The following is a 27,515-nucleotide window of genomic DNA, read 5'->3' on the forward strand; positions in this document are numbered from 1 at the left end:
TCCTAGAAATAAGAAATACAAACCAGCACCAAAATCAGAAGACACAAAATAATTAAAATCAGAACTGAAATCAATGAAATTGACATTAGAAAAGATGTAAAGAAGTCAAAAAACTCTACACCAAGAATACAAATAATCCAATCAACAAATGGGCTAAGGAAATGAACAGACACTTCACAGAAGATCTACAAGCAATCAACAAATATATGAAAAAATGTTCCACATCTCTAGTAATAAGAGAAATGCACATCAAAATTACCCTAAGATTCCATCTCACCCCAATTAGAATGGCGATTATCAAGAATACAAGCAACAACAGGTGTTGGCGAGGATGTGGGGAGAAAGGTACACTCATACATTGCTGGTGGGGTTGCAAATTAGTACAGCCACTCTGGAAAGCAGTGTGGAGATTCCTTAGAAAACTTGGAATGGAACCACCATTTGACCCAGCTATCCCATTCCTCAGCCTATACCCAAAGGACTTAAAATCAGCATACTACAGAGATACAGCCACATCAATGTTCATAGCTGCTCAATTCACCATAGCCAGATTGTGGAACCAACCTAGATGCCCTTCAACTGATGAATGAATAAAGAAACTGTGATATATATAGATATATATATAGATATAGATATATATAGGTATATATACACACAATGGAATATTACTCAGCCATAAAGAATGATAAAATTATGGCATTTGCAGGCAAACGGATGAAACTGGAGAATATCATGTTAAGTAAGATAAGCCAATCTCAAAAAACTAAAGGACGAATGATCTCTCTGATAAGCAGATGATGACACATAATGGGGGGTGGTAGGGGTTAGTGTTAGGGTAGGGTTAGGGTTAGGGAGGGGGGCAAGAATGGAGGAAGGAAGGACTGTATAGAGGGAAAAGAGGGGTGGGAGGGGTGGGGGAAGGGAAAAAATAACAATAAATCGAACAACATTATCCTATGTAAATGTATGATTACATAAATGGGATGCCTTTACTCCATGTACAAACAGAGAAACAAGATGTATCCCATTTGTTTACAATAAAAAAAATAAAAAGCTCAAAGCCAAAAAAAAAAAAAATTCATTCTTGAAACTTTCTCTGAAAAGCAACTTCAATTTCAGCCCTATTCAACCTGCATGTTAGAGTACTGCAACAGCAATACATAAGGGGGAAAAAAATCAACAAATCAAAAAGTTGGTTCTTTGAAGAAAGAAAATTGATAAACCCTTAGCCAAGCCAATCAAGAAAAAGGGAAAAAATTTAAGTTACTAAAATCTGCAGTGAAAATGGAGATATCACCACAGACACCACTGAAATACAGAGATAATCAGAAGCTACTTTGAAAGTCTACACTCCAATAAGCTAGAAAACCTTAAAGACATGGATAAATTCCTACAGACATAAAACCTACCCAAATTGAACCAGAAAGATATAGAAAAATTTAAACAGATCAATTTCAAGTAATAAGATTGATGAAGTAATCAAGAGCCTACCAATGTGAGGCTGGGATTGTGGCTCAGTGGTGAAGCACTTGCCTAGAATGCATGAGGTACTGGGTTCAATCCTCAGCACCACATACAAAACTAAATAAAGTTTTAAAAAAAAATTAAGAAAGCTGAAATTCTAAAAAAAAAAAAAAAAGTCTACCAACAAAGAAAAGCCCAAGACCAGATGGATTCTCAGCTGAGTTCTAACAAACCTTTAATGAAGAACTAAGACAAATTCTCATTCAATTATTCCATGAAATAAAAGAGGAAGGAACCCATTGAAGCTCATTCTATGGCAGTAATATCATCCTGATACCAAAACCAAAGACACATAAAAAAAAAACTTTAGACCAAATATCCTTGATACACACAGATGCAAAATTCTCAATAAAATACTAGCAAACTACTTACAGAAACATATTAAAAAGATAGTGCACCATGAACAAGTGGGTTTAATCCCAGGGATTCAAGGGTGGTTCAACATAAGGAAATCAATAAATGTAATTCACCACATCTACTGACAAGAAGCACATGATAATCTCAATAGATGCAGATAAAACATTGACAAAACACAACATTCATGATTAAAACACTAGAGAAAACAGGAATAAAAGGATCATACCTCAACACTGTAAAAGCTGTATATGTTAAACCCAAGGAGAACATCATTCTAAATGGAGAAAAACTGAAAGCTTTTCCTCTAAAAACAGAAACAAGACAGATGCCCATTTTCTTCATTTTTATTCAATATAGTCCTTGAATCTCTAGCCAAAGCAATTAGGCAAAAGAGTGAAACAAAAGGAATACCAATAGGAAATGAAGATATAAAACTACATCTATATCTTCCTATATTTAGAAAGCCCAAAAACTTCTACCAGAAAACTTCTAGAAATCAGAAGTGAATTCAGCAAAGTAACAGGACACAAAATGAACACTCATAAATCAATTTCATTCCTATACTCCATTATCGAGTCAGCTGAAAGAGAAATTAGGAAAACTATTCCATTCTCAATAGTCTCAAAAAAAAAAAAAAAAAAAAAACAGTAGTCAGTCTAACAAAAGATGTGAAAGACCTCTACAGTGAAAAGTACAGAACACTAAAGAAAGAAACTGAGATGGAAAGACCTCCCATATTCTTGGATAGGCAGAATTAATATTGTCAAAATGGCCATACTACCAAAAGTGTTGTATGGATTCAATGCAATTCCCATCAAAATTTCCATAACGTTCTTCATGGAAACAGAAAAAACACTCATGAAATCCATCTGGAAAAACAAGAAGCTCAGAAGAGCCAAAGCAATCCTTAGCAGGAAGGAAAAAAAAAAAAAAAAGGCAGAAGACATTACAATGCCAAACCCAAAAATTATACTATAGATTAAAGCTATAATAACAAAAACAGCATAGTATTGGTACCAAAACAGGCAAGAAGATCAACAAAACAGAAGACACAGAGACAAAAACCACAAAATACAGTTAGCTCATACTAGACATATGTACCAATAATATACATTAAATAAAAGAGCCTCTTCAACAAATGGTGGAAATCCACATGTAGTAGAATGAAATTTAACCCCTACCTCTCACCCTGTACAAAACTCTGTTCGAAGTAAATCAAGGACTTAAGTATTAGACCGGAGACCCTGCACATACTAGAACAAAAAAAAGGTAGGTCCAACACTCCAAAATATCAGCAAAGGAACTGACTTCCTTAATAAGACCTATAAAGCACACCAAGTAAAATAAATGGGATGACATCAAACTAAAATGCTTCTTCGCAGCAAAGGAAACAATGAAGAGTGTGAACGGAAAGCCTATGGAATGGGACAAAATCTTTGCCACCAGCTCCTGAGAGCATTAATTTCCAGGATATGTAAAGAAATAAACTTAACACCAAAAGAAAACCAAATAATCCAGTCAATAAATGGGCAAAGGAACTGAATAGGTACTTCACATAAGAAATATGAACAGACAAAAATATACGAAAAAAAATTCAACATCTCTAGCAATTAAAGGAATGCAAATTAAAAACAACACTGAGAGTTCATCTGATCCCAATCAGAAGGGCAATTATCAAAAATACAAGTAAAAATAAATGTTGGTGAGGATGTAGGGGAAAAGGTACACTCACATATCACTTGTGGGACTGCAAATTGGTGCAACCACTCCGTAAAGATGTACAGAGATTCCTCAAAAAACCTGGATTGAAACCACTATTTGACTCAGTTATCCCACTCCTTGGTATATATTCAAAGTATTTAAAATCAACATACTACAGCGACACACTCACATCAATGTTTATAGCAGCTCAATTCACACAACAGCTAAGGTATGGAACCAACCAGGTGCCCTTTCATAGATGAATGGATAAAGAAAATGTGGTATATATACACAATGGAGTATTACTAAGCCATAAAAAGATTAAATTATGGCATTTGCCAGTTAATGGATGGAACTGGAGAATATCATATTCAGTAAAATGAGTTAGTCCCAAAAAAACCAAAGGTCAAATATTTCTGAGAGTGGAAGTTAATCCACAGTAAGTGGGGAGGAGGAGGAGAAGAGAAGTGTAGAAGATTAGACAATAAAGAATTGAGGGAAAGGAAGGGGGATAAAAAAAGGAAAGACAGTGAAATGAAACTGACATAGTTTTTCCCATGTACATATATGAAAACAACACAGTGAATTCCACCACCATGCACATCCCTAGGAATGAGACTCTAACTAGAATAAGACATATTCCATGCTTGTATAATTATATCAAAATGAATTCTGCCATTTATACCTAAAAGGAATTAATTGAAAAAGAAAAAATGATACATACTGGCTAATTTTAAAAAGCAAAACTCAATAATGCTGCTCATAAGAAAGTAATACAAAAATTATAAAGACACAAAAAAAGTTTCTGAATAAAGATTAAAGGATCAATTTGATAAGAAGATATAGCAATTTAAAATGCATACACACCTAACATCAGAGGTCCAGATTTTATAATACAACACTATTAGATATAAAGAGAGTGCAGCACTAATACAGTAGTGGGAGACTTCCACACTCAACTTTGATCAGTAGCACATCTATATAAAAAAAAGTCAACAAAGAAACATCATACTTAAACTATACTATAAACTGAATGAACCTAGCAAATATTTAAAGAAAATTTTATCCAATAGTTATTTAGTACACATTCTTTTTCTCAGCATATTCAATGTTCTCTAGAACAAAACATATCATTACAAGTTTAAGAAAAATTTTAAAAATAAATCATAACCTATATTTTTTCCCACAATGTAATAAAACTACAATTATAACAAAGAAAATTGTGGAAAACATACAAATACATGAAGAATGAACAACATAGTTTTAAACAAGTAGATCATTGAAAAAAATCAAAAGGAAAAATTTTTTTAATTCTCAAAACAAATGAAAATGGTAACATAATATACTAAACCTAATGAAATGTAGCATAAACAGTTCTGAGAGGTAAGTTTATAATAATAAGCACCTACATTATAAAAAATTTTCAAATAAACAACCTAACAATATATCCCAAGAACCTAGAAAGCAAGAGCAATCCAAACCAGAAATTAGTAAAATGATAGAAACAACAAAGATGAGAGTAGAAATAAATGAAATACAGAATTTTTAAAAAATAAAAGTTCAATGAAATGAATAGTTTATTTTTTAAAAAGATAAACAAAATCAACAAACCATTAATTAAGCTAACCAAGAAAAAGAGAGATAACCCAAGTAAATAAAATCAGAAACAAAAAAGGAGACATTACAACTGATCCTACAGAAATACAAAGGATTATTAGAAACTTATTAACAAATTGGAAAACCTTGAAGAAATTAATGTGCTCCTGGATGCAACCTACCAAAATTGAACCATGAGGTTATACAAAAACAGTAACAAGTAATGAGGTCAAATCATTAATAAAAAGATTCCCACCAAAGAAAAGCCCAGGACCAGATGGCTTCACTGATGAATTTTACCAAACTTATAAAGAAGAAATGCCAATACTTCTCAAACTATTCCAAAGAACTGAAACAGAGGGAACCCCTCCAAACTCAATCTATGAGACCAGGATTACCATGATATCAAAATCAAACAAGAACACACACAAAGGAGGAAAATTATAGACCAAATACCTGGTGAATACAGATGTAAAAATTCTTAACAAAATACTAGCAAACTAAATTCATCAATAATCAAAAAGTTCATTCACTATGATCCAATAGCAGAAACCAGGGATGGCAAGAAAATTCAACATATACAACTCAATCAACATATCAACAGAATTAAGGATAAAATCACTTCATCATTTCAATAGATTCAGAAAAAAGCATCTGATAAAATTCAACATGTTGGGCTGGGGATATAGCTCAGTTGGTAGACTGCCTGTCTCACAAGCACAAGGCCCTGGGTTCAATCCCTAGCACCACACAAAAAAAAAATTCAACAAGTCTTCATGATAAAAACCCTAAACAAAATAAGGATATAAGTATCATACCTCAATAAAATAAAGGTTATAATATGAAAATACATATTCTTATTATAACTTTTGGGGGAAATAAACAATTTCCTCTGAGATCTGGAATGAGGAAAGAATTCCACACTCAACTGCTCTTATTCAACAAAGTATCATATCATCTATCCAGAAATATTACAGATAAGAAAGAAATGAGAGACATACAAATAGAAAGTCAAATTTTGCCTGTTTGCAGCCAATATAACTCCATACATATAAAAGCCTAAAGAAACCACCAAGACTATCAAAACTGATAACTGAATACAAAATGCACACTCAAAATGCAAATACCAGTTGCATTTTTATACATCATTATCAAACTTGCTAAAAAAGCAATCATGAAATAATTCTATTCACAATACCTATGAAAATACAAAATACCTGGGAATAAATTTAACCAAGGAAAAAAAAGACATCAACAATAAAATGACAAAACATTGATGAGATAAATTTGAAAAAAATACAAAAAAAGAAAAGACTCCATATTCATGAACTAGAAAAATTAATATTTTTAAATGTCCACTGTACCCAAAGTAATTTATAGATTCACTGTAATCCCTATTGAAATACCAATAGTATTCTACACAAGAAAATAAACAATTCTAAAATCTCAAGCAAAAATAACAATGATGGAGTTGTCACAATACCTTATTTCAAGACATATTACAGATAGTAATCAAAACAGCATGGTACTTACATAAAAACTGAAACACCAATAGAACAGAGTATAGATTCCAGAAATTATCCCATGTATCTACAGTCAATTGATTCTGGACAATGGCACAAAAATCAAACATTGGAGAAAGGACAGTCTCTTCAATAAGTTTTACCAGAAAAATAGATATCCAAATGCAGAAGATTAACACTCCTATCACTTAACCCAAAATGGATGGAAGATCTAAATGTTAAGATCTGAAGTTATAAAACTACTTGAAGAAAATATAAAGAAACACTTCAGGGGTGGGGAGACAGCTCAGCTGGTAGAGTGCTCGCCTTGCAAACACAAGGCCCTGAGTTCGATCCCCAGTACCGCAAAAAAAAAAAAAAAAAAAAAAGAAACACTTCATCACATTATTATAGGCAATGATTTTTTTGATTTGACCTCAAAAACACAGGAAACTAATGCAAAACTAGACAAATGGGATTATATCTAAGATACTTCTAAACAACAAAGGAAAAAATCAAGACAACCTACAGAATGGGAGAAAATATTTGCCAACTATTCATCTGATAAAAGATTAATATCTGGAAAATATAAAGAAATTAAGATACTTAAGAAAAATAAACAATTTTAATCCAATTTTTAAAAGTGGGGAAGTGATCTGTATGAACATGTCTTAAAAGATGAAAATACAAATGGTCAACAAATATATGAAAAATGCTCAAAATCATTAACCATCAGAGAAATACAAATCAAAATTACAACAAAATACCATCTCATCTGAGTTAGGAGAGCTACTATCAAAAAATTAAAAGAAAATAACAAATGCTGGTGAAGGTGTGGATAACAAGGAACTCCTATATACTGCTGGTAGGAATGTTAATTACAAACAGAATGGAGATTGCTCAAAAAACTAAAAATATATATCCGTATGATTCAGCTGTCAGCAGGAGAACCCCTCCCCCTTTCTTCTGCTTATTAGTAGGGGCTGCTTGACTATAGAAATCAAGGCTTGGTGCCTACAACCACTCTTAACTACCAGCTGTCAATCCCTTACAGAGACAGCTTTAATACTCTACACCATCTCCTTCATAAAACAGTTCTAATAAAAACCAAGATGCCAGACCAGCTTGGGGAGAAGGTGCCTTTAGAGCATGAGCTCCCCTTCTCCATTCTTCGGTTACTGAATAAAAATTTCCTACTTGCCTTAAGACTGTTCAGTCATTTGCAAGCAGTACTGAGTAGGAAAAGATCCTGAAAAGTCCATAACAAATTTTGGGTTGCTCTCCAGGAACATTGGCCTTCCCAGATTGGAGGTTTCCCAATGGCTCCTAAGAGTTTCCTGAACTCCAACAGTAGAAACAGGGGGTAGCAGCAGCTCAGTCTGGGCTAATTCCATGAAGTTGTCAGGACTCAAGGGAGGCTTGTCAGTGCTCACCCAGTGGGGATGGGTAGGTGGGGGGAGGTTCCCAAGACCATTCTACTTCATTCCCTAGTTTCTCCCTCCCTCAGCCATCTTTTCTTTGGCCAGTGAGCACTGACGAGGAAGAACTGTGACTGATATTCTCAGCTAATTGACAACCCAAAGAACAGAGGAAATCTACGGGACTCTCTTCTTGGGAAACTGAATCACACCTCCAATGTGAGGTTGGACACTAAGGGAGGACCACCTGAGAAGGGATGACGGCCTAGCCTTCAGGAAGGCATCAAGAACACCTGAGCATAATGATCAATATAGGTATGATTCAACTTCTTTTGTGGTTTCCTTTGTTTTTGATGTTATTGTTGTTGTTTTTATTTATGTGTCTGGCTAAACCTCAGTGAGCAGCTGTTTCCTTTCTGCTGCTTCTTGTTCATTTACAAATAGAAAGCTTGCACTATAGAACATTCTCAACAAAATATTCCATGAAGAGGAAATGAAAAACGACAATGTAGGTCACTAAAGGGAGGAACTACCCTAAAGGAAAATCCATTCAAAGGAGAAACCAAGTCAAGTTAAAAACCAAAAATAAGCCCAAATGACTGGGAATACAAATCATGTCTCAAAAATAACCCTGAATATTAATGGCCTAAACTCATTAATCAAAAGACATAGACTGGCAGAATGCATTAAAAAGAAAGAACCAACAATATGCTGCCTTCAAGAGACTCATCTCACAGAAAAAGACATCCACAGACTAAATGTGAAAGGATGGGAAAAAAACTACCACACACACAAACTCAGTAAAAAAGTGGGGGTTTCCATCCTTATATCAGATAAAGTGGACTTCAAGCCAAAGTCAGTCAGAAGAGATAAAGAAGAACATTTCATACTACTTAAGGAAACCATTAATCAGGAAGACATAACAATCATAAATATTTATGTCCCAAACAACAGCACATCCATGTACAAACAAATCCTTCTCAATTCCAGGTATCAAACAGACCACAACATAATAATCCTGGGTGACTTTAACACACCACTGTCACCACTGGATAAATCTTCTAAACAAAAACTAAACAAAGAAACCATAGAACTCAGTAACACAATCAATAACCTAGACTTAACAGACATATGTAGAATATTCCATCCATCAACCAGCAAACCAGTGAAAATAATTCACTTTCTTCTCAGCAGCACATGGATCCTTCTCGAAAACAGCCCTTAGTAAATCCAAAAAAATAGAGATACTGCCTATCAGATCATAATGGAATGAAATTAGAAATCAATGACAAAATAAAAAACAGAAATTACTCCAACACCTGGAGACTAAATAATATGCTATTGAATAAAACATGGATAACAGAAAACACCAGGTAGGATATAAAAAATTTCTTAGAGGTAAATGAGAATGATGATACAACATATCAAAATCTCTGGGACACTATGAAAGCAGTACTAAGAGGAAAATTCATTGCACGGAGCACATTCAAGAAAAGAATAAAAAGTCAACAACTAAATGACCTAACATTAAAGCTCAATACCCTATAAAAAGAACAGAACAACACCAAAAGTAGAAGAAGACAGGAAATAATTAAAATCAGAGCTGAAATCAATGAAATTGAAACAAAAGAAACAATTCAAAAAATTGACAAAACAAAAAGTTGGTTCTTTGAAAAAGTAAACAAAATAGACAAACCCTTAGCTACACTTTAACAAAGAGAAGGAGTGAGAAAACTCAAATTACTAAAATTTGTGTTGAAAAAGGAAATATCACAACAGACACCACTGAGATACATAACATAATGAGAAGCTAATTTGAAAATCTGTATTCCAACAAAACAGAAAATTCTGAAGACATCAACAAATTTCTAGAGACATGCTCCTCCCAAACTGAACCAGAGGGATATACACAATTTAAACACATCAATTTCAAGCGATGAAATAGAAGAAGTCATCAAAGGCCTACCATCCAAAAAAAGTCCAGGACCAGATGGATTCTCAGCCAAGTTCTACAAGACCTTCAAAGAAGAACTCATTCCAATACTTCTTAAAGTATTCCAGGAAATAGAAAAGGGGGGAACCCTACCAAAGTCATTCTATGAAGCTAATATCACCCTCATACCCAAACCAGGAAAAGACACATCAAGGAAAGAAAATTTTAGACAAATATCTTTGATAAATATAGGCACAAAGATCCTTAACAAATACTGCCAAACTGTATCCAAAAACATATTAAGAAGATAGTCCACCTCAATCAAGTGGGATTCATCCCAGAAGTGCAAGGTTGGTTCAACATCCGTAAATCAATCAACATAATCCATCATGTCAATAGACTTAAGGATAAGAATCATATGGTTATTTCAATTGACGCAGAAAAAGTGTTTGACAGAATACAACACCCCTTCATGCTCAAAACACTAGAAAAAATAGGGATAGTAGGAACATTCCTGAACATAGTAAAGGCTATTTATGCTAAGCCAACGGCCAACATCATTCTTAATGGAGAAAAACTGAAAGCATTTCCTTTAAAAACAGGAACAAGACAGGGATGCCCTCTTTCACCAGTTTTATTCAACATTGTACTTGAAATACTAGCCAGAGCAATTAGACAGACTAAAGAAATTAAAGGGATACAAATAGGAAAAGAGGAACTCAAGCTGTCACTATTTGCTGATGACATGATTCTCTAGAGGATCCAAAAAACTCCACTAGAAAACTTCTAGATCTCATAAATGAATTCAGCAAAATAGTAGGTTATAAAATCAACACGCATAAATCTAAAGAATTTTTATACATAAGCAGTGAAACATCTAAAAGGGAAATGAGGAAAACAACTCCTTTCGCAATAGCCTCAAAAAAAATACTTGGGCATCAATCTAACCAAAGAGGTAAAAGATCTCTACAATGAAAACTACAAAACACTGAAGAAAGAAATTGAGGAAGACCTTAGAAGATGGAAAGATCTCCCATGTTCTTGGATAGGCATAATTAATATTATCAAAATGGCCATACTTACAAAGGCGCTATACAGATTTAACACAATTCCAATTAAAATCCCTATGACATTTCTCATAGAAACAGAAAAGGCAATCATGAAATTCATCTGGAAGAACAAAAGACCCAGAATAGCCAAAGCAATTCTGGGCAGGAAGAGTAATGCAGAACTTAAACTCTACTATAGAGCAACAGTAACAAGAATGGCATGGTATTGGCACCAAAATAGACAGGTAGATCAATGGTACAGAATAGAAGACACAGAGACAAACTCTCATAAGTACTGTTACCTCGTACTAGACAAAGGTGCCAAAAACATACAATGGAGAAAAGATAGTCTCTTCAACAAATGGTGCTGGCAAAACTGGAAATTCATACAAAACTCAACTCAAAATGGATCAAGGATCTATGCATTAGACCTGAGACCCTTCAACAAATAGAAGAAAAAGTAGGCCTGAATCTCTATCATGTTGGCTTAGGACCAGACTTCCTTAACAAGACCTCCATAGCACAAGAAATAAAAGCAAGAATCAACAAATGGGATAGATTCAAACTAAAAAGTTTTTTCTCAGCACAGGAAACAATAATGTGAAAAGAGAGACTACAGAGTGGGAGAAAATCTTCTCCACACACACTTCAGACACAGCACTCATCTCCAAAGTTTATAAAGAACTTAAAAAACTTTACACCCAAAATACAAAGAACCCAATCAATAAGTGGGATAAGGAAATGGGCAGACACTTCACAGAAGAAGATATAGAGGTGATAAACAAATATATGAAAAAGTGCTCATCATTTCTAGTAATTAGAGAAATGCAAATTAAAACCACCCTAAGATTTCATCTAACTCTAATTAGAATGGCTATTATCAAGAATATTTTTTTTAAATATTAAAAAATATTTTAATAAAAAAAAGCAATAGTAAGCGTTGGCGTGGATGGGGGGAAAAAGGCATGCTCATACATTGCTAGTGGAGTTGCCAATTGGTGCAGCCACTCTGGAAAGCAGTATTGAGATTTCTCAGAAAGCCTGGAATGGATCAACCATTTAACCCAGCTATCCCACTCCTCGGTTTATACCCAAAGGACTTAAAATCAGCATACTAAAGTGATGCAACCACATAGATGTTCATAGCAACTCAATTCACAATAGCTAGACTGTGGAACAACCTAGATGCCCTTCAATTGATGAATGTATAAAAAAACTGTGATATATATATATATATATATATATATATATATATATACACACACAATGGAATATTACTCAACCATTAAGAAGAATAAAATCATGGCATTTGCTGATAAATGGGTGAAGTTGGAAAATATCATGCTATGTGAAATAGGCCAAGCCCCAAAATCCAAAGGCCGAATGTTTTCTTCTGATAAGTGCATGACAATATATAATGATGGGGGGTGATGGGGCGAAGAGAAGAATGAAGGAACTTTGGATGGCATAGAGGAAAAAGGGGTGGGAGGGAGTGGGGATGGAACAACAGTAGAATGAAACAGACAGTATTACACTATATATATGTATAATTACATGAATGATGTGAATCTACATTGTGTACAACCATAGAAATGATAAGTTGTAACCCATTTGTGTATAATGAATCAAAATGTGTCTGTAAAAATAAAAAATATTTTAATAAAAAAAAGTCCATAAGATAGTCTATAATGAAGTTTAGAGTTTAGTATTCTCTGTGATTCTTTTTAAAAAATTGGATAAATTTTAGATAATAAGCCATCACCTACAGGACATATAGTATATAATGCTGACTTCCAGTACTAATACTAAACCCAATTAAATGAAAAGGGTATCTGTAAATTTATAGATATTGAAGTTATAACCTTTATTTGCTCATTAAGACTGATTTAAAGAAACTGGCTTCCTGGGTGCTTAAAACTAAAAACTTGAGATAAAAGTCAAGGAAGTAAAAGGGCCAAGGAAAAAGCAGTCAACATTTTGGCTTTTACCCTCTATGGTCAGCAGATAGGACACCTCTCTGGGCCCTGTAACTGGTGAGTCAATCAATCTGCTGATCAGGGAGATCAAGAGGACCCTAGCAAAAAGGAAGCCAACCAGTGCACATTCTGCAAAGAAGAGGGTCACTGGAGGCAGAAATATCCCTGATGCTTCCAAGAGAAGCCACATAAGGTTAGCCAGACCTTGACCCATCCTGGCAAGTGGCACTACTGGTAGAGAAAAGCTAAAGGAGCCAGGAGGCTTTGCACATGTCTCCAAAAGTGATCTCTGAGGAATAGCAGCTAATACTTAAGAGTAGATAGGAACAAGGTTAGTTTTGGCCATCTTGATCTTAAACACCTGGCAGGGGAGTATAGCCTAAAAACACAGTCTACATGGACATTTAAAAGTAAAAACAATGTTTTTTAAATTTAACTTGTGATGTATACTTGTGTCAGCTCTACCAAAAGTAAGTAAAGTTTACAAGGGTAAAACAAACAAACAAACAAACATGCAACTTGCAACTACCATATGATCTCCCCAATCCCCAATTTATTTTACTCCTGGGCATTTATATCAGAGAAGTGAAAATTTATATTCATTTGAAAACATGTACATATATTCATAGCTGCTTTAGTAATAATGACCAGAAACTAAAAACAACTCAAATACCTTTCAACAGGTAAACAGTTAAACTGTAGTATAACAACAAAAAGCAATGAACTGCTAATACACAGTCAACACCCTGTGTCAGTGGGTTCTGCATCCATAGATTCAACCAACCATGGATCAAAGATATTGGGGGAAAAAGTGCACATGTATTGAACATGCAAAGACTTTTTTTTTTCTTGTTATTACTTGAACAATACAGTATTAACAACTATTTGATTAGCATTTATATACACTAGATATTGTAAGTCATCTAGAGATAAAGTATGCAGGAGGACTGTAGGTTATATGCAAATATTATACCACTTGATATAAGAATCCTGAGTATATGCAGATTTTGGTATCCCTGGGGGGATCAAAGACCAATCCCCTGTGGATCTCAAGAGAAGAATATATCCAACAACTTGGATGAATCTTCAAAGATTTATGCAGAGTAAAAAAAGCTCAACCCCAAAGGTTACATACTATGCCATTCTACTCATATTACATCCTCAAGGTGGAAAAATATTTGAAATGAAGAACAAATTAGGGCTGGGGATGTAGCTCATTTGGTAGAGTTCTTGCCTTACAAGCACAAGGCCCTGGTTTCAATCCCCAGCAGCACAAAAAAAAAAAAAAGAACTAATTAGTGATTGTTATGGGTCAAATAATGGGGCAAGAAGTTAGATGGACAGAGATCACATGGGCAACATGATGAATCCTATTGTGATAGAAAGGTCCTGTATCTTGATGGTGTCAATGTCAATATTCTGGTTGTGATATTATACTATAGTTATATAAGACATTACAAATGAGGAAATTGTTTGAAAGAGTACATGGGATTTCTCTACTATTTCTTACAACTAGTTGTGAGTTTACATTATCTCAAAATAAAGTTTAATTTGAAAAACTGGGATGACACCAAAGCAATTAGGAGGAAATTTATAGTACTATAGGTACACATTAAAAAAGAAGAAAGTTCTCAAATTAATGACCTGTTTCTACCGTAAGAAACTAAAAGAATAAGTCAAACGAAACCCAAAGCAAGTAAGAGAAAAAAGTTCAAACCAAAAATTAGTGAAATAGAAAACAGGAAAAATTTAGAGAAAAAGTAATGAGTCTATAAGTTGATTCTTTGTGCAAATCAATACAATTGATAAACTTCTAACCAGATTGTCAGGAAAAAGAAAACACAAACTACCAATAAAGGAATTTAAGAAGGGACATCAAAACTAATCTTAAAGAATCTCAATGACACTAAAATCATGTCAATAAATTTTACTTTCACAATAATAACTCTTTTGTGGGGGACGAGGAGTACTGAGGATTGAACCCAGAGACACTTACCCACTGAATCACATTCGCAGTCTTTTTTATTTTTTATTTTGAGACAGGGTCTTGCTAAGCTGCTCAGGGCCTGGCTAAATTGCTAAGGCCTCTCGAACTTGCAATCCTCCTGTCTCAGTCTCCCAAGTCGCTGGGATTATAGGCATGTACCACAGCACTTGGCAAAAGTCATTCTTTTCTAAAGAAGCAATAAAATTTTTATTTAGTCAAAAATATTTCTCTTACCTGAATGTTTAAGGACATTTAATTAATATTAATGGAGGTAATAATGAACCAAAAATTAAGGATACATTCGTATAGCACCTGTCCTTGTTCCAATAGCTAAGATTTTCTGAACCGGATCAAAGGCCAATGCTGTGGGCTGATAAGGAAAACCATGCCGAACAGTCTGAAAGAGAGCAAATAGCAAAAACAGTCATGACAGAAATAAAAACTACAATAACAAGATACAGAGCAACCAGAATGACTAAACTTATTTTTAAAAGAAAAAAATTACCACCATATGTTGACAAGGATATGGAGTAACCTAAACTCTCATACATTGTAGGAGGAAATATAAAGTATGTCATTTTACATCAGTTTGGAAAAATATCTTGCAGTTTCTTATAAAACTAAAAGTATACCTAGTCCATGACTTAGCAATTCTATGCCTATGTATGCAACTAGAAAAATTTAAACATATATGTCCACAAAATAATTTACTTAATTATACAACTAGCATTTACTACTATCTATAGTAGTAAAAAAAAAATGGAAAAAGCCCAAATGTCCAAAATAAAACAAAACTGTGGTATAATAATTTTTTTAAAACACCATATGGTATATTCAAATGGTGAACTACTACTCAATAATTAGAAGATATAAACTATTGATAGATGCAAAACATGGATGATTTTCCAAAACATTATGCTAAGTAAAATAGTCACTCACAAGAGTTTTTCACAGTAGGATTCTACTTATATAATAAGAAAAACAAATCTATGGTGAAAAAAATCAGAATACTGGTTACTTTGAGGAGAACTCACTGGAAAGTGGTATAAAGGAACTTAACAGAGTGAAAGTAATATTTGATATTTTGATAGAGGGTTATATTACAAATGTATATGGTCAAAACATCAAATTATACAATAAAATTTGTGATTTCTCTGTAGAGTACACTTCAAAAAGAGTTAAGAAAAATATATTATGAATACTAAACTTTAATGATATGCATTCTGAAATGTTAAATTGTACTGACATCTGCAAGGTGAAAACTCACCTCCAAAATACAGACAGGTGAAGAGAAGAATGAAAAGATATGTGATAAATACAGCAAAATGATAATTGTCAAATCTAGGTGGTAAGAATATACACATGAGAAAAGTTCTTTCAACTTTTCTGATGTTTGAAAGCTTTCATATTAACACAAAAGAAAAACAAAAAAGATAAAAAATATAAGGAGCTAATTAAGAAAAAGACTAACATGAGAAGGAACATGTAATGTTAGAAAGGAATTCATTTTAATATGGCATATGCTATATCTTTTCAAAGGGGTAGAAGACTGAGGTCAGCAAAGGATAGATTCTATATTCACTTCATCTGCGTATCTGGTGCTTCCAGAACTATTTCCTAGTTGAAATATTTTAATAACAAATTGCTACACTTATAAATAGTCAAGACAAAAAAAAGCAACTACAGCATGTAGTTAATTTAAAACTCTTCCCCTGAGAAAACACTGGAAGGCATTCAATGCATAACTTCCTCATTTTCTTTTAGAGCACATATGAACATGTATGCATGTATATATTATATAATACCCATCCAGATCAATGATCTGTTTTTTTTCACTCAACACTGGAAATACTTCCACAAAAATGTATAAATGTACTTGAATGTATCTAAAGGTCATGCAGCCTATTATAATATGAATATTTCATGATGTTCTTAAACAACCAACTACTATTTTAAAATCAACAAAGAATTTTCAACTATACTAGTGCTGACAAAGGCAGTCTCATACAGTCTTTGATACCAATTTGGCTGCATGGGAATAGATTGAACCTGGAATACTTCCTTACTGAGAGATAAAAGTCTACATGGCCTGTGCTTAGCTCATTGCCTTGTGTGAGAATATCTTTCTCTGTTGCAAGTCCAATTTATGCTCCTTTGTTCTTGCTAACCATGTGTATCACATGGCATGTGGCCAACCCCACTGCTATATCTATTCTATATAGAGTGTGAATGAGGTCCTTCTAGCCCACAAGAGGTTATGAAAACTCAATGTTCTATATCAGCTGCTGGGAGAAACCTGGTGGCCATAGAGGATTGACATACATCACTGAAGCTGATATTGAGCTGTCTCTTCTCTGAAATGATTGCTCCATCCAGTGTTTGACTCATTGTGTTTTTCTTAGCAACTATGATACCAAAATGTAATGGGAAGAAGTATCTGGACTTCCATGGACTTCTATTCCTGATGATTGGCATAGTGATGATCTTTCCTATCCTCCATGTAGTAGGAATCCTCTCTTGGGATTTATACTCAGTGCACAGTCAGTATTCTGCTACCCTTGGATGGATCAAGGGTGTTTTGAATTCTGCCTAACAGTTGGTAAAAATACAAATACAGAAAAACCATTTTAAGTCATGACTCTTAACTGGAATATTTACCTCTTGATTCTGACACACTTTCTTTCTGATGTAGATTCAGCAACATGAAATTGTCAAGAGAAAGAGATTCATACTGTTCCTACAGAGCACTGTGGATTATAAAAATCAGAAAATATAGTTCCTCTCTAAAAAACAAGAGGTCAGAACACTTTCCAACTCATTCAATGAGTGATGAGTCAATATTAGCCTGATTTAAAAAAAGAAAACAAACAGCAGACAAGGACATGTTGAGTAAAAAAAAACTAAATACCAACAACTTTTATTAATATAGATGTAAATACTATCAAATGGATTCTAGCAACATGACTTGTTGAGATTTATCACAAGAATGCAAGACTGTTTAACATTAAATTTTTTTAATTTTTTATTTGTCCTTTTTAGTTATACATGACAGTAGGATGTATTTTGACATATCATACTAATTGAAAAATTTAATTAAAATTATCAATAGGATAAAGGACAAAGATCACTTCATCCTATCAATAGATGCAAAAAAGGCATTTCAGGAAATCCAACATCTTGCCAATTTTAAAATGCATTCAACTAATGGAATTATGGAGAATCTCTTCAATGTAATACACAGCATGTACAAAAACCTACAGCTACATCATACCAATTAGTGAAAGAATTAATGCTTTCTTTCTAAGGTTAGGAAACAGGTAAGTACATGCACTCTCACCACTTCTATTAAACATTATTCTGAAGGCCTATTCAGAGCAATTAGACAAGAAAAAGAAATAAGACACAGCAAGACTTGAAAGAAATAAAAGTATCTGTGTATAATACAACCTTGTATACACACAACCCCAAGAAACACACTAAAAATTTAGAATGAAGGAGTTCAGCGAGACTGATTATAAAAAACTAACATACAAATCCCACAGTGAATTTCACATTTATGTATATTTATAAAACACCAATTAGAAAACAATAAAATGGAAGGAAGACCAGTAGAATAGAGGAAGAAGAACAGGGAGAGGGAGGAGGGGAAAGAAATAGGAAGTACTGGGCACTGAAATGGAGCAAACTATATTCCATGCATGCATGATTATATCAAAGTTAACCTCACTATTGTATATAACTATAGTGTACAGATAAAATATTTTTAAAAAATAAAACTAAACAAACAATTTTGAGACCTGTTGAGGATATTATTATGCTAATGACAAACTATGATGAGATTTCCACTGTTGCTCATTTATAACTAATACTTTTTGCTCAATTCAAAATTCATATTTCACACTACATTTCTTTAACTGCTAAGTCAATCTGTTTCAAACATGTCTCTTAGATCCATGTTTGTCAGGAGACAGTTGCTCAGAAACCACATGTAATTTAAAAATTATTCACACAATCATTCATTCAACAAACATTATTTATTGATAGTTGCACAGGATACTTTTCATAATCAAGCATTCCATCAATACTAATAGAAGAAAAATGATATTACTGTTCTCAGATATAGAGAAAACTTGAGTTGATATAACTGATTCAAAGCATTTTTATGAAAATATGTTTCTTGATCTGTCATGTAGCAAAATTGGGAGTAGAAACTCAATGCTTTCCCATAAGGTTACTGAATAATTTTATGAGAGCTCTAGATAAAAATTAAATTTTAAAACTTTTAAATCAATTGTGTCTACATATACAAGCAATAAACTCTCCAAAAAATGAAATAAAATAATTACATTTCCAACAAACAACATTCATAGTAATGAAATATTTAAGAATAAGTGTAGAATTTGTGTCCTAAAAACTGAAAAATATTAAAGATCTAAATAAAGGAAAGACATTCCATATACATGGATTAAAAGACAGTGTTGGTATGGTGGTAATATTCCCCAAACTGATCTTAGAATAAAAGCAATCTCTATCAAAATCCCAGCTGACTTTTTTGTAGAAATTAAAAAACTCACTCCAAAATTCATATGGATATTCAAGAAAACAAGAATAGCAAAACAACTTTCAAAAAGCAAAAGCAAAGTTGGAGGACTCTTTTTTTTTTTTTTTGGTTTCAAAACTTACACAAATCTATAGTAATAAAGAAAATGTGGTACTAGCATAAGGACAGACATATAGATTAATGAAACAAATGAGATTTCAGAATTAAATCCTCACGTTTTCAGTAGTTTGATATAGAACAGTGCCAAGACAATTCAATGAGAATAGCTTTACAACAAGTGATGTTGCAACAACAACTGAATATCAACATGCTAAAAAAGTAAGTCGGATCCCTTATTTGTGCATGATGTTTTGATACATATCTACACTGTGTAACGTTAGGCAATGCTTTACTAAATATGACACCCAAAGTCCAAAATAAAAGAACAAATTGACATATTGAACTTTTATCAAATTAAGTTTTGTGCTGTAAAGGATACCATGAAGAGAGTGAAAGAGAACAACCCACAAAATAGGAAAAATATTTGCAAATCAACTGCCTGTAAAGGAGCTCATATCCAATGTATAAAAATTAGATAACTTGGATAACTCAATAATAAACAGAAAAATAATTCATTTTAAAAATGGCAAGAGGATCTCAAAAGATTTGTAAGCAAACAATATATACAAATGACAATCATATTATAAGATACACAACACCATTATCCTTTAGGAAATTGTAAACCTTATATACAACTGCATAAATATTAGAATGGCTATAATCAAAAGACAGATATATTAATCCATGTTCATGAAGATGTGAAGAAACTGAAAACTTCATACATTTTAGTGGGAATATAAAATCATGCAGCCTCTTTGGAAAATAGTTTATCAGTACCTCAAAATGTGAACTCTAGTTACCATGTGGACCCAGCAATTCTGCTCTTAAATATAAACTCAAGATAAATGAAAATATAAATCAACCTTAAATATTAATATGAACATTCAAAACATCCAAAAAGAAACAACCTCAATATCCTTCAATTGATGAATAAACAAAATATTCTATGTCCATAACAAGGAATATTACCAATAAAAGGACTGGCACACTGATTACATGCTACAGTATGGATGAGCACTGAAAATTTTTTGCTAACTGAAAAACTAGTGATATTATATAATTCCACTTAAATTAAATGTATGGAACAGGAAACTCTATAGAAACAATTTATATTAGTGTTCAGGGTAAAAGGAATTGACTGCTAAGTGGACACTTAACAGTATGATGAAAATGTTCTAAAATTGACTGTGATGGTTGTTGTGCAGCTCTGTGAATATACTAAAAATCAGTGAAATGTATACTTTATGTATGTATCTCAATTTAAACAAAAGGATATTATTCTCCTCAATAATACCAAATCATATCATCACACAAAGTATGCACTAAGATGTTGGGGCCTGCCAGACGCAGTGGCACACGTCTGTAATCCAGCGTTTCAGGAGGCTGAGGCAGGAGGATCACAAGTTCAAAGCCACCTCAGCAACAACGAGGTGCTAAGCAACTCAGTGAGACCCTGTCTGTAAATAAAACACAAAATAGGGCTGGGGATGTGGCTGAGTGCCTGCCCCTGAGTTCAATCCCTGGTCCCCTCCAGAAAAAGATATTGGGGCTACTTAGGGTATTGAGGTGATTTCAAAAGAATCAAGGTCATCAAATGGAATGATAAAATGTAGATAGAAAATGGAAGCAAGAAGAAAAACTTCACAGAACAGGGTATAAAGATGACAGTGTAAAGGTAAAAAATTCTCAATTTTAGAGAGTCAGAAAGGGTTATTGAAATATTATAGTTTATGCTCAGTTAGTAAGGTAAAATAATAGCAAAGTCTGGTCATCATCAACAATAAAAACTTGAGGTTCTTAAATACTTAACTTTTTTTAATGCTTCTTTACTTCATTAATTTTCTTTTGTTTTACTCTCCCTTCAAAATATTACAAGGGATGAGATGAAGCAGTCAACTATATCAACAATTACACAAATCTCTCTAGATATTTAGAGCAAAGAAAGAATTGATTACAGATGTGTGTAAGGGCTGGTCATATTGCCCTGATTTAAGGAAGTTACTACCGTTAAAGACAAAACACACAAATCTCTGCTCATTGCTGATACTGCAAGAGGTATTACCAGAAACAAAAAGACTTTTGATATCTTCCTACTTTTTAATCTGACACAGTGCCTCTTATTAGAATCTAAGCAGAACCAAGCTAGCAATTCTGAAAAGGCTGAATGTTTTATTTTTAATTTTCATTTCCTCAATATATATTAAGGAGATATATACATAGAAGGACCAGGAAGAACAATGAAGCAAAGTAGAATTTATATTAGGCCTGGTTGTAAGGCTTAATACTATTATATTTCAAAACAACTCCAAACAACATATGATGAAGACTGTCTATTATTTCCTCATTTAGTTCAGAATATAGCAATCCAGTTAAAAATCTTATCTCCCAGCCTCCACTGCTGGCTAGACTAGATTCCAAACAACAGAATGAGAACAGAAATTATATATACTTTTAAAAGCAAGCAATCCTTAATTTTTTGCACCTTCTTAATGACTGGGAAATACAATAACAGGAGTTGGAACAGCTACCTCAGAATATGAGATGAAGCCATATGGATGGCACAGCAACAAGATAGAAAGATCATGTTGGGTTCTTAACAGCACACAGTCATTGAATCAGTTCTGGATCACTTATCTTGGAAGACTCAAAAAAGAGAAAACTTTCTATATTGTTTAAGTCACAGTTATTATGGTCTGTTACATTAGCCTAATGCTCATCCTAATTCACACTGCAACCACTCCTTCCTAAAAGGAGATAAGTATTTAGTAGACTATCAAGTTAATTTATGAGGAATGTTCTCCTGGGTTAATTGTCAACCTGAAAAATGAAAGAATTTTGATGATATAGAACATGTTTTTGATTTAGACACATTTATCCATATCCAAAGAGTACTTATATGCCAAAGCTATCATATCACTATGTTAGCACAGAATTCCTAGAAGCAATGCACCAGGTTTTACCTAATAATACAATGTAATAAGCATTAGGAACTAGAAAGTATGGAAAAAACAACAGGATATAGAATATTGCAATTATGCAGTAATTTTATTTAAAAATTCCAGGTGTAAAAGTCACCTATAAATAGTTATGATTACATAGCATATACTTTTTCTAATATTAGTTTACTTGTCTGGTTCAGTCTACAAATATTATACTTCACACAAATGTTACAAAGAAGGGGTGCAGTGAGAAGATTCATTTCAGATCTTGAATCCAGAAAATGGAAATGAATTGTCTCAAATTTTGTGAATTGAGTTATGAATCCATATAATTTGAGATCAAAATATCTGGGTTATTCTTCCATAGTAGACAACATTCAGACAGATACAACATTATTTTGCCACTTTGGCAAGCAAAAAACAATTAGTACTAGAACTGGGTAGCAATCATCATTTGGAAAAGGCCCAATTTCCATTTACATGTTTACTAAGAACAGTTAAATCACCTGAACCTTGAGGGGTTTTTGGGCTATTCGTGTATGCCCCCAGCTCTTCCCTAAATCTGATGTCATCTCAGATTACTGAAGGTATTGAATAATTTCCTCTCTTTGATGAAAAGAAAAGACTAAAAGGAATATGGGAGGCATATGACACCTAGAGTAGCATAACGGTGACAGAAATAACCAGTTCTTATGAAACTCCATCACATTGTGATTTTTTTTTTTTTTAAAGTGAGTCTACTGTATAATCACAAGGGTGGCAAACTGCCTGTCCATGCAAATGTCACTGGTCATTGGTATTAATTTCACAGTAAAATTAGAAATTCTTTTATAAGAATGAGAAAATTATCTTGTTCAAAGATCCAAAAGGGAGTTGATAATAAAATTATAGAAGAACAAAGCACCAATCCCCTCCACTTTACAAGATATTTGAAAGTAGACATAAAGAATCTTGGTTTCTCAATTTTAGTTTCATTTTTTATCACACTCAGTGATATACAGTTTAACAAGTCAGCATATGGCATACTCATTAAAGTAATTTGTCCCTTCCCTTTCTCATTTCCTAATTCATTCTGCAATTTATTTTGGTGTTTTTCTCTAATGTGTCTCAAGAAAACAATTTTAGTTGCTACTTACTGACTTTTAAAAAAAGAATCCCCTCCTTTGTACCCCGCCCCATGACACATGTAAGTGTACTTCTCACATCCCCAGTCTCACAATAAATCATAGCTGTTCACATTTTATTGTTACTATTCTCTTTTTTGCCACACAAAATGTTTTGCTCCTTGGGATTTTTATTATCTTCATTTGCTTAGTTTTTATGTGCTTGTCACTAATTCACCCCCAAACTCTTCCCCGAATTACTCAAACTCTGTTTTAACATTTTAAATATGAGGTACTTATATGGGGGTGGGAAAAGCAGCAGTGATTTACAGGAAACTCATTACATTACACAATATATATAATTTCGGTTTACAGCTTACAAAGCAAGAAAGATTTATGAATACAGATACAAAATACTAGCAAATCAAATCCAGCAGCATAATATAAATTATGGCAAAATAAAATTTATTCACCTGTAAGTATAGATATTAAATACATACACTTCACACTAACTTCTTAAATTACTATGTTAACATATATTTCACCTTTTTCCCTTCCTTAATTTAAATTGAGTCCTCCAGATCCCAGCTTATAAATTGTGGGAACTTCAGCTTACAAAATAAAAGCAAAATAAAAGCTTACAAGATAAAAGCAAATAATATTCTTCATCACCTAAGTGTCATTGCAAGTGTTGTCTATATAAGACGACTTGAAGATCAGCTAGATTTTTATAGATTGCTGCTACCTCTTATGAATGTAATCTTTAGTCCCTAAGGACTTTGTGATTCTGAATCATTATGTTACTTAATAATGTGTTCCTCTGATAATATCTAAATTGGCACAGCATCTTCAGAAAAATATAAACACAAAAGAGTTTTCTATAAAAGTCAAAAGAGTCTGATCCAAGATGGCAGACTAGAGGGAGTCTACGTTCCTTGTTGCTCCATAACTCAGGTTTCAAGTAGAGGAAAATCTGTTTCTCTGTGAGGCAGTCTCTCCTGCTCATCAATCCCCTGCTGTTTACCCCATTCACCACCACAATCACCTGCCTTCTGCAAGCATATCACCTAGTTTTGAGTACAGATTACTCACTGACTGCCACCTATCATCTGCCATTTGCCTGTCTGCCTGCCTCTTGCCTGCCCATCATCTGCGTTTCACCTACCCATCACCTACTGCCAGAGGTTCACCTGACAATCATCTGCCAGTACCTGCATATCACCTGCAGGACACCAGGGGATCACCTGTTGCCCACTGTTGCCTCAAAGTCCATTGTCACAGTACCCGCAAGACTCCTGGCCTGACAGACCATGCCCCACCTCCAGGACCTGCAGCCCGACCAACAACACACCACTCGGACTCAACGTCTATGCCCCATGCTTCAGCTCCTCATCTGCCAACAAATTTGGAAGCCAGTGCAGCCACCTTGGATTATCCAGGAAGGGGAAGCTGCCATCTTTAGGTGTGACAAATCCCATCCTGAGATGCCTGCTCGAGACTGGAAGTTCATTGTCAGGTACCTCAAATGCATCAGGCTACTGAAGACTGGAAAGTTTGAATAGTATATGACTGTTATAGTGTAGATATTTTTTCTCCTTTCTGAGAATTTTAAAGTTTTTCTCTATTTTTCTTGCCCTGTTTTTCTTTTGTTTACCTGTTTCCTCAGAGTCTCTTTCTCCCTTTTCTCACGTAAAAACCAACTTCTTTTGATTCTGCTCTCACTCTTCCTATGATATAGGACTTCAATATACTTTTATTATCCCATTAACAGTTAATCCTACACCCCTCCCCATTCTCTTTGTCCACCATTAGAAACTGTAGACAAATCTTAGCGAATCTGTTGGTTATACTGTAGAAAATAATCAAACTCTTCTTCTCCGTTTATTATGACAATACTGTTAACCTATTCATAGGGGATATTTGGTTTAGGGCTGCATATTGTCTGTACTGGGTGCTGCTAATGTTGATTTGCCCCTTAAAGAAGAGGTTTTGGAAACCTGCAGAGTCATTATGTTACTTAATAATGTGTTCCTCTGATAATATCTAAATTGGCACAGCATCTTCAGAAAAATATAAACACAAAAGCCTATGGGGGAAACTGTAATAATCCAAAACTGCACTGCTATAGGGGAAGATACATGAACAGCATGAAAAAACAAGGGAAAAAACTGTTCCAAACAAAGATTCTATACTTAATAATACAAAAGCCCTTAATAATACAAAATAGAATCCAATGACAGCATGGTAGAAGAAATGTCAGAAAAGGAGTTAGGAATATACATAATTAAATGATTTGTGAAGCAAAGGATGAAATAAGAGAGCAAATGCAGGCAATGAATGATCACTCCAATAAGCAGTTGAAAGAGCAACTGCAGGAAGCAAAAGATCATTTCAACAAAGAAATAGAGATTCTGGAAAAAAAAAAAAAAAACAGAAATCCTTGAAATAAAAAACTCAACTGAAAGCATCGCCAACAGAATAGATCACTTGGAATACAATCTCAGACAATAAAAACAGAATGTTTAATCTTGAAAATACAGGTGACTACACTGAAAGATGGTAAGAAATTATGAACGGAACCTCCAAGAACTATGGGATATCATGAAAAAAACAAATTTAAGAATTATTGGGATTGAGAAAGGCACAGAGATACAAACCAAAGGAATGAACAACCTATTCAATAAAATAGTATCAGAAAATTTCCCAAACATGAAGAATGAAATGGAAAATCAATACAAGAGGCTTACAGAACAACAAATGTACAAAATTACAACATATCCAAACCAAGGCACATTACAATAAAAATGCCTAACACACAAAATAAAGACAAAATTTTAAAGGCTGCCAGAGAAAAGCATCAGATTACAAAAAGAGGGAACCAATACAGATATCAGTAGATCGCTCAGCCTAGATCCTAAAAGCTAGAAGGGCCTGGAACAACATATTTTGATCTCTGAAGGAACATGGTTGCCAACCAAAAATCTTATATCCAGCAAAACTAACCTTCAGATTTGAAGACAAAATAAAATCCTTCCATGATAAACAAAAGTTAAAAGAATTTACAAATAAAAGGCCTGCTCTACGGAACAGTCCCAGCAAAATATTGCATGAGGAAGAAATGAAAAACAACAATGTAAGTCAGCAAAGGGAGGAACTACCCTAAAGGAAAAGCCAATCAAAGGAGAAACTAAGTCAAGTTAAAAAACAAATATAAACCAAAATGACTGAGAATACAAATCATGTCTCAATAATAACCCTGAATGTTAATGGCCTAAATTCATCAATCAAAAGATATAGACAGGCAGACCAGATTACAAAGAAAGAACCAACAATATGCTGCTTTCAAGAGACTCATCTCATAGAAAAAGACATCCACAGACTAAAGGTGAAAGGATGGGAAAAAATATACCACAGACACAGATTCAGTAAAAAAAAAAAAAAAAGGGGGGGGGGGACCGGGTTTCCATCCTTGTATCAGATAAAGTGGACTTCAAGCCAAAGTTAGTTACAAGGCATTAAGAAGGACATTTCATACTGCTTAGGGGAACCATAAATCAGGAAGACATAATGATGGTAAATATTTATGCCCCAAACAACAGCACATCCATGTATGTCAAACAAATCCTTCTCATACCAGGAACCAAATAGACCACAACTCAATAATTCTGGGTGACTTTAACACACCACAGTCACCAATGGATAGATGTTCCAAGCAAAAACTAAACAAAGAAACCATACAACTCAATATTACAATCAATAATTTAGACTTA

General features: G+C 33.7%; 1 protein-coding gene across 11 annotated transcripts in view; it reads right to left on the reverse strand.

Annotated features, from left to right (window-relative positions):
* Positions 1 to 27,515, reverse strand: part of Stxbp5l (syntaxin binding protein 5L) — a 424,978-nt gene that overhangs the window by 318,214 nt on the left and 79,249 nt on the right. For all 11 annotated transcript variants that reach the window (XM_047563364.1, XM_047563362.1, XM_047563358.1 and 8 more), the window contains exon 3: positions 15,343 to 15,440. In XM_047563364.1, the coding sequence (XP_047419320.1) occupies positions 15,343 to 15,440 (98 nt within the window). The remainder of the gene's footprint in view (positions 1 to 15,342; positions 15,441 to 27,515) is intronic.

This window comes from Sciurus carolinensis, chromosome 9 (assembly GCF_902686445.1).
Source record: "Sciurus carolinensis chromosome 9, mSciCar1.2, whole genome shotgun sequence".
NCBI classification, from domain to species: Eukaryota; Metazoa; Chordata; class Mammalia; order Rodentia; family Sciuridae; genus Sciurus; species Sciurus carolinensis.